This window comes from Mastomys coucha, unplaced genomic scaffold (assembly GCF_008632895.1).
Source record: "Mastomys coucha isolate ucsf_1 unplaced genomic scaffold, UCSF_Mcou_1 pScaffold12, whole genome shotgun sequence".
Classification (NCBI taxonomy): Eukaryota; Metazoa; Chordata; class Mammalia; order Rodentia; family Muridae; genus Mastomys; species Mastomys coucha.
This window is the reverse complement of record NW_022196894.1, coordinates 54,302,530-54,311,761: the sequence shown is the minus strand read 5'-3', so window position 1 is coordinate 54,311,761 and position 9,232 is coordinate 54,302,530. Positions and strand designations below refer to the sequence as shown.

Sequence of the window (9,232 nt, the reverse complement as noted above, 5' to 3'; positions counted from 1 at the left end):
AAGAGCTTCTAGCTGTTTACCTGTGTCCTCCTGTATTTCTTTGAGGGTGCTATTTATGTCTTTCTTAAAGTCTGGTATCATCATCATGAGAAGTGATTTTAGATCTGAATCTTGCTGTTATGGTGTGATGGTGTGTCTAGGACTTGCTATGGTGGGAGAATTGGGTTCTGATAATGCCAAGTAACTTTGGTTTGTGTTGTTTATTTTCTTACTTTCCCCCCTCCCCCATCTGGTTATCTGTAGTGGTACCTGTCTAAATCTGACTGAAGCCTGTCCTTCCTGTAATCCTGTTTGTGTCAGAACTCCTCAGGGTCAAGCTGTCTCTGGGATTCTGGGATTCTGGGATTCTGTGTTCCTGGGCTTGTTAGAGCACCTGTCAGTACAGCAGCTTCCTCTGTGTGTTATGGAACTGGCTGCAGAGCCTGCGCCCAAGGTCTGCTCAGGACACCATTCCAGAGAGACCAGAAGCCACTCTGCTGGTAGAGTTCCTGTGTGCCTGGTCCTGTTGGTTCCAATTACTCCTGGTGTTGCGACTGATGTTGTGTTAACCTCACTTCTGATCCTGAGATTGTCAGAGCGCCTGGCAGTGGAGCTTCCTCTGGGTGTTGTGGGACTGGCTTGCGCCCAAGGTCTGCTCTAGATTCAATTTCTTAAGGTTCTTCCACTATTAATCCATCATGTGTATATCAGTTTGCAGCCCTATCAACCATGAACAAGGATACCAACTTCTCTGAATAATAAAAATTTAGTCCAGTTTTTGTTTATTGGTTGTATCTTAGTGGGAACTTATGGAATCTCTTTAAGGTTTTGATTTTTCCTCCCTTTTGACTAATGATGTTGCTTCCCTTAATATATGCTTACTAATTCGTTATAAATATAACAGCATCTGGAGTAATGGTTCCTGCTCATTGAGATAAATTTTGGTTAAATTTTAAGAGTGCTTTTTATAATTTAAGCATTGCATATTTATCAGATGTACGATTTACAGATATTTCCCCTGTTGTGTTCTTGATGGAATATTTTGAAGTCAAAATTTGTTATTTTAGGCCGGGCAGTAGTGGTGCATGCCTTTAATCCCAGAGGCAGGCTGATTTCTGAGTTCGAGGCCAGCCTGATCTACAGAGTGAGTTCCAGGACAACCAGGGCTCTTCAGAGAAACCCTGTCTCAAAAAAACCAAAACAAACAAACAAAAGTTTGTTATTTTAACTGTGACAGAAGTCTTAATTTTGGCTTCAAAGTTATGTATCTAATCTTGATCATGAAACTTTTCTACATGTTTTCGCAAGTGAATTAAATGGCTTTTCTCATATTTACAACTTTTGATATATTTTGAGGTAGTTTTTAATATGATCTAAGATAGGTGTCCAGATTCACTATTGTAGATGTGGATATCCAGTTGTGACAACAGTTTTGAAGAAATAATTCTTTGCTCTGGTTGCCATATTTCTAAAAACTAACTAATCATAAATATATAGGTTTATTTCTGGGTTCTTAATTCTATTTCATTACTTTGTATTTCTATCAATTTTATCAGTGCAACAGTTATGACTACTATAGTTAAATGCATTTTAAATGCGTTTTAAAATGGAAAGGTGTGAGTCCTACAACTTTGATGATCTTTTCCCATGATTTTAAGAATGTAATAATGGATACAATGCAATTGCACATGAATTTTATGATCAGCTCTTTAAAAATGTCTGTAGCAAAACCCTATTAAGATTTCAACAGCCATTATTTTGATTTGGCAGGTTTCCCTAGGTGTTTTGCCATCTCAATAATATTGAGACATGTAGTCCATAATTTGAGATGGCTTTCCATTTCCTTGGGCCCTTGATTTCTTTTACCAGTGTTATGTAGCTTCTGACAGATATATTCTAAAGCTTCTTGATCTGTGTGAGTTCACATGTGTATTTACATGTGCATGTGTGGGTGGCATCTGGAATCAGTGCCTTGTGGGTACCAGTTAAATGTTCCACCATGGAGTCATATTTCCATACTTTTCTTTGCTCACTGTTAGTTTAAGTACATTAAAGAAACTTTTTTAATTTATTCTTTTATTAGATATTTTCTTTATCTATACTTCAAGTGATATCCCCTTTCTGGGTTTCCTCTCAAAAAAAAAAAAAAAACACCCTATTCCCTCTCCCCTCCCCTTGCTCACAAACCTACTCTCACTTCCTGGCCCTGGCATTCCCCTACACTGGGGTATAGAACCTTCACAGGGCCAAGGGCCTCTCCTCCCATTTATGACCTACTAGGCCATCCTCTGTTACATATGCAGCTGGGGCCATTAGTCCCACCATGTGTACTCTTTGGTTGGTGATTTAGTCTCTGGGAGCTCTGAAGGAACTAGTTAGCTCATATTGTTGTTCCTCCTAAGGGGCTGTAAACCCCTTTAGCTCTTAAAGAAACTTTTATTGTGGGATTTCCATTGCTCATGTATAAAAATATATGTGACGTTTATGTATTGATTTTCAATTTGCAAATTTATAAGTCTCCTTCATTAGATTTGATAACTTTGCTGTGTTTGTTTTATAATTTTCTATGTTTCCAATCATATTATATATAAACATAGATCATTTTACTCTTTCTTTTCCAAAAAGAATGTCTTTATTTTTTCTTGATTAATTTTCCTGACTAGAATTTTTAATATAGTGTTTAATGGAGGCGATAATAGAAAAATATCTTCATATTGTCCCTGATCCTGAAGAGAAATTTCTAGCCTTTTACCAGTTAACAACATTAACTGTGGGTTTCTATTTATTTAAAAAGCATTTTACAGTCTAATTTTGAAACACCAGAGTGAGAGTGTACAGTGCTGGCATTATGCATCAATATTTATTATCATTGGAGTAAAATATGCTTTGGTCCACTGGTAAGTTAGTGATTGTTTTTAATAGATGACCCATTCCTTGGCATATGACCATCAAAACTTGATAGTGTTGAACTTCTAATTCAAAAGAAGATTTTATTCTTACTTTCTTATAAGACAGACTGAGGATCTCTGAAAGTGCATCCAAGGACAGAGATGATGACTATAAACAATTTGAAATTTGATAATTAAATATGCTTAAAATTATTCTTCAAAACTATGCCTTGGTAGAGAGTGAAACATTGTGTTTGTGATATCTCAAATTGTGGGAGTCATATTAGTTAGCAAACATTTTAAAATGAACCTTCTTTGAAAATCTGGTTGGTTATTTTAATGGTTGGCATTTGTTTTGAATTGTAGATTGCTTTTGTTCTGTACCCCCCTAATGGAAGTGCTACATGGAACCTGTCAGATATTGAAAATAAGATGTTTCTCTCAATGTGCTTTTGCTGGCATTATGCATCAATCATTGTCATCGTTGGAGTAAAATATGCTTTGGTCCACTGGTAAGTTAGTGATTGTTTTTAAAATAGATGATCCATTCCCTGGCATATGACCATCAAGACTTGATAGTATTGAACTTCTAATTCAAAATGAAGATTTTATTCTTACCTTCTTATAAGATAGACCAGAGTATTGGGAATTTATCGCTACACAAAGAAGTGGCCAGCAAAAAGGTCCATGTGGACTTAAAGTTGTAACACATGGCTGCTGTGCCTCTGACCCATGCCTCACCCTGTACATTCCCTCTGGATCCTCTGTCCTTTCACATATACTGTTGTCTGTTCTGAATGGCCAGATCCCCTGTGTGCAATGAGATCTCTACTTACTCATGGGTACCTACTTTAATTGTCCCATTTCATAAACTTGGAACCTTTTTTTTGACAAGTGTATATTAACAAAATTAAATAAGACAATAACCCTAATATTTCTAAAAGTTGAATGATGTATTCTTTTACCCAAAAACCCTGATCTAACTTTCTGGGCAGGGGAGGAGCAACATAGAAGATTGGTGAGAATATATTTTCCTAGTTCTATTGCCTATTGGCTATGACTTCAGACTCATTACTCAGACACAATAAGTATGAATCTTATTATTTACTAAATGGGGATATCAGAACCTAAATGGGATCTTGTGTTTACATTCCTGAAGATATAAAACCTCATTAAATGGTCTTGTCATCTAGTCCATATTGTCTTCCTCTTTATTTGGTATAAAACTAAGAGATGGAGACCCTCCCATGAGGAACATTTTTGTCCTGTAGCCAGGGAGAATTAGAGAGGCAGACAGTTAAAATACAGTCCAGTGAGTGGAAGCAGTATAGACAACAAGGAAGGCTTCTAACAATTGAAAGGTAATATTAGCTTTAAAAGTGAGTAGGACATAAAGAGGATGATCATGGCTCCCAGGGTAGTTAATATCAAAGCACAGTGGGATTGGCTGATCCTACTCACTGGTCAAACAGTCTCTAACACTCAATCCTTTAGACTCTACACTGAGTATAATACTCTACCCCTGCAGCAATGTGTACTTAGTGTTCAGAATGGTAGACGTTAGCTCCCCAGAATGTATAATGTGACACAACCCATAGTACAATTACTATGTAGATAGTGCTGTACACCTTGCACGTTCTGCAGATCCCTAGAATGCAGCAGCTATTCCTAGGCCCCATGGTTTGTCAACTTCCACAGTAACCAACTCTGTGTCCTCTAGGCAGGGGGTTCCAGGTCATCCTTCCTCCTCTGACCTTTCCACTACAGTAGCTGTGACACTGGGACTCTGAAAAAGAAACTCAAACCGTTGCCTTTTCCAGCTCCCAGACATCCCTCTTGGGCTTTGCATGGGTGCGCTTCACTCTGTAGATCCTTTCTGCCTCCTCCAGATTGTTTCTGTTAGCTCTGTTCCCTTCCCCCAAAGCATATGCTTCAGCTCATTGAAAAGGCTGGCTGGGCCACTGAGTCTTGCTTTCTTCCCCTGTTGTTCTAGGCTGGCATCTGAGCCTCATCTTCTTAGGGGCTGGGCAGTCTTCAGGAACAGTACCAGGATGCAAGGAAAAACTCTCCTTCGTGTCAGCTCTCCTCCAAAGCCAACAGAAGACTACTGTCTCTTCCTGTTTCAAAAGCCTTCAGATGCCTAATAAATGGCTTGTCCATTTACAGGTCCCTAGAAACAAGAAACTCCAGTTTTATTTTTTAACCTCTCACAAGTCCCCCACTCCCCATGTGTTGTTCTAATCCTCGAGCTGACAGTTCACTTTGCCTGGCATATTTATACTAAATGCCCATCTCTTCTTTGAAGCCTTCTATAGTTCCTCTGATTTGTATTGATCTGTGTTTCCTAAGCTTCGGACACTTTAAATATCGTGCTCTGCCAATTTCCTCTCTGCCAGCTATATTGTATCCTCATGTGAAAACAATCATTTTTATATCGCCATACCTACTGGCACATTGCCAGACATATAGTAAGTGCTCAGTTGACATTTATTAGCTGTCTACTAGATCTGCATATCAGAGGTATTTATATACAATCTTCATTTGTTCAAAAAATGTATTTTATGTTTTTCAATTTTCCTTTAATATTGAAATTGAAAAATACAAGACCAAAGTTCAAATTTCCATGAACCATTTTGATATATATTTAAGGAACAGTTTTAAAATATCACAAAGGTTCAGTGTTATCTTTGAGTGAGATCATGCAGGTAACTAGCTCAGCCTAGTTCTGAGATTAAGGAGCTTTGAAACTCCTTTAGTCAGGGTTTGACTATGAACCGATTGCTTATCTACAAGTCATTAAATGAGCACAATTACAGCCACATAAGCACACCTAAGTTACAGAATTCTTCTTCCCAAATGCTTGAAAGATTACACTAAATGTCCCAGTTTTGCAAAATAATGGTTCAAGATTACTTCATTCTATCCCCTGCCTGTAATCTTGATTACACAAGCTCATAGGTGAAACCTATGTATTGGGAAATCTTGTTGCATTTAATATGTCCCACGAATATACCTCTAGTGCAAATAACTATTTCAATAGTCCTTGCCTATGAGTAAAGAAGCCTATATCCAGATATATTTTTCACACAGTGAATCATATGAGCTATTGTAAAGAACAAAGTGGGGATTGTTCACACACCAGGCACTAAGTTTCATGGAAGTAACTTGTGACAACTCTGCTCTCTTGGATATTAATTGACGAGAACATGAAGCAAGAGCGGAGACATACCTTGATCTTGATTTCCTCAATTTCCCCCATTCTAGTAACTAGCAATGTGTTTGCGTATCTGCCTTTCTCTCTCTCATCTGTCTATCCACCTATCTATCTATCTACCTACCTACCTACCTATCTATCTATCTATCTATCTATCTATCTATCTATCTATCTATCTATCTACTTATTTATCTATTTGGGATGTGTTGTTTTGAATGACTTTTGTTTTGTTTTTAAGACAGGGTCTCACTATGTGGTCCTGAGTTGCTTAGAACTTTCTGTGTAGACCAGGAAGGCAACAGATTCTGCCTCTGCCTCCTCTATTGTGGGGTTAAAAGCAAGTGCCACCATGCCAGTCTGTAGTTACTTTTAATCATCCCACCTCTCACAGTGCCTCACAGAACCATTGCTGCAATGTGAGCCACAGATGCCTAGAACTCAATAAAGGTCTAAATGTGTCTGCACTTAGTGGCTTATAGCAAGAGCATGTATAACCCAGAGAGAAAGAATAGGAAGTAATGGGAGTTACTGGGTCTATATTAACATTTCATTCCCAATAAGCAACCTTCAAAAATTATTATAATTGATTAATCCCTTCCATCTTTCATGGATTGGTGTTCTGCTATGTGGAAATAATATATGGTCTTTTAAAGATGGCATAAATGCTCTCCAGCCTTTCACCTGTTGCAGAGCATCAGCCCTTTACAAAGGTAGTGGCTTGAAGTATTCAGGACATATGAACAAAATCAGTTGTCAAAAATCAAGGCAAATAACTGAGCAGTTTTTCTTGGCTTTTGAGTCAACAGACATTATTGATTCTGCTCAGGTTTTTTGTTTGTTTGTTTGTTTGGTTTGGTTTTGGTTTTTTGTTTGGGTTTTTTGTTTTTTGTTTTTTGTTTTTGTTGTTGTTGTTGATGTTATTGGAGATTCTAGGGTTAGTTGGTGGCTGAAGAATCAGTAGCCTCTATTCACAGAAGAGTGATGTCACCTCCTGTCAGATTGTTCCAAATGTCAGTGATGTGTCAAATGTGTCAGTGTTATAGGTTAGAGTCACTTCTGGCTCTGGTAAGGGTTAGGCCAGAAAATGGAATGAAGTTGATGAAGCTCTTGTGAAGCTGTTGTATGGGATCCAGAGCATGGGGAATGACAGCATGTATGGATAGAACAAGCCAGAACTTTATCAGACAAAGAAAGGGAGAAAGTAAAAGTCAGAAAGTAAACAGGCTGAAGGAGGCTTTCATAAAAGGAAATACAGGCCCGACTTGACATGTGTATTCAGTTGGGCTGTCACCCTAAGAACAGGTCATGTATTTCCTTACAGAAAATGACATCCCTTTGCAATCCACAAGTAGTTATGGATTTGGTGTAGATGTTCCACCAAAATCAACTTCATTTACATCTGTCACAGTCAAGAAGTCTCCTGCTTGTGGTTACAAATGATCAGTCTTCTTCTGGTGCATAACTAAGCATCTCATAACACATTTTACAGACACATCTTTTCTGTTTTCTTAGTCCTTGACATAGTCCATACTCACTTCCAGGTATCTCAAAGCCAAGGAGAAATCATTTCCCTTTGTTGGATTGCCTCTGTTCATGGTCATTGTAGGAGCAATCTAAAATTTGTTACAGTTTAGATTCCTATTTCTCGAAAGTTTTGACTCTTGATACCTTGTAACCAGAGATGATCTTCTTTTTCCCTAGGTTAGTTAAGTCTAGACTGAGGAAGGACTGCACCTCAGAAGTTGGACTCCTGAAACATGCCGACCGTGAGCAAGAATCAGAAGAAGAAGTATGATTTTGATGAGCATCTAGTCTTTCTAGATAAGCCTTCTCATTTTGCGTTGCCTTTGTTCACGGCTTTGTTTCTTGACCTTTTATCTCAAGAACACTTGTCTGAGGCCGACTTCATGCTGTTTGTACTGCCAGTTTTGTTAAAGTGTTGGACTTTAAGTATCTTACTTTCATCTCTGAAACAACCATGGGTGATAAATTCACTTTGCATATTGCGCATGCCATGTAATTCAAGAGCAATCACAATTTTTTCATAAAGTTTAGTTTCTTGCCCATTTATAAAAATTATATATTTTATTTTCCAGATAGATACTTTCAAGATTTGTGGTCTTGCCTTCATTGTAATACATTAAATGTTGACTTGTACTTGTTTATCTTGTTGCCGCAATGGAAAATAAATGAATGCATGCACCTTGGTGCCGAAACCTCAAATCTTCATTTTTTTTCCTTATTAAGCTATACCTCATCCTCACATAATACAGGAAAATCTGCATATACAAAAATCCAATTCTTTGAGACATTTCTCTATGGAGAGCCTCATGCAAAATTTAGGCTAGAAATCTTCTGAGCTTTCAAAAAGAAATGATGTTGAGACACATAGTTTCAAAGATGTCAGAGACTAGGAGAAAGGAATTGTGGTATTAACATAACCTAGCATGGCCACCGTGCCATTTGCTCTGCTAAAGAGGTAAAGGATTAAGTAACAAGCCTCTATACAATCCTAAGGTTAAAAGTCAGAGCCTTTGTGCCCTGTGGGCCAAGAAACTCCCAGATGTGCATAAAACTTCATGCATATAATTCTAGCTTTACCATTAACCACTCTCCAGGTTTCTGATAATTATCTCATCTTTCTACATTCATTTGACCTCAGTTAAAAGGCCAAAAGTGGTTTTTTCACTCTAAAGTAAAGGGATCAAATTGACTTAATAGGCATAGGGACCCTTTCTTATTATCACATCCTGTGAATCCCAAATGGAAGCAATAAGAGAACTAAATTAATACAATGTTATACAAGAAGGCCAGTCTCTGTCAAAACAGAAGAAAAGGAAAGACATAGGAACTCGTGGGATAACCCAAATATGGAAGGGATGATACAGTCTGTATGCCCATGGAGCTGAACCACAGAAGATGAAATCCAGAAGGCTCCCTGGCATTACACAACTCTAGCAAGCCCAGACGCTACCCTATCATACACACATCACAGTGGACTTGAAGAGAGAAATGAGTATAAGCTGCTTGCCCAAGAACTGGGAGCAGTCATCTTGTTACATAAGATTTTTTTTTTCCTTTTTTCCTTTTTTTTTTATTAGATATTTTCTTTATTTACATGTAAATTTCTCCTTTCCCAGTTTCCCCTCCA

At 37.9% G+C, this 9,232-nt stretch overlaps 1 protein-coding gene across 3 annotated transcripts in view; it reads left to right on the top strand.

Annotated features, from left to right (window-relative positions):
* The window catches only part of Tmem45a (transmembrane protein 45A), an 85,094-nt gene extending 76,790 nt beyond the window's left edge, over positions 1-8,304 (top strand). For 2 of the 3 annotated variants that reach the window (XM_031364135.1, XM_031364134.1), the window contains exons 5-7: positions 3,234-3,379; positions 4,861-5,033; positions 7,783-8,304. In XM_031364135.1, the coding sequence (XP_031219995.1) occupies positions 3,234-3,379; positions 4,861-5,011 (297 nt within the window). In that variant the 3' untranslated portion in view covers positions 5,012-5,033; positions 7,783-8,304. The remainder of the gene's footprint in view (positions 1-3,233; positions 3,380-4,860; positions 5,034-7,782) is intronic. The other variant, XM_031364136.1, reaches the window with a different exon arrangement.
* Positions 8,305-9,232: the final 928 nt, after the last annotated feature.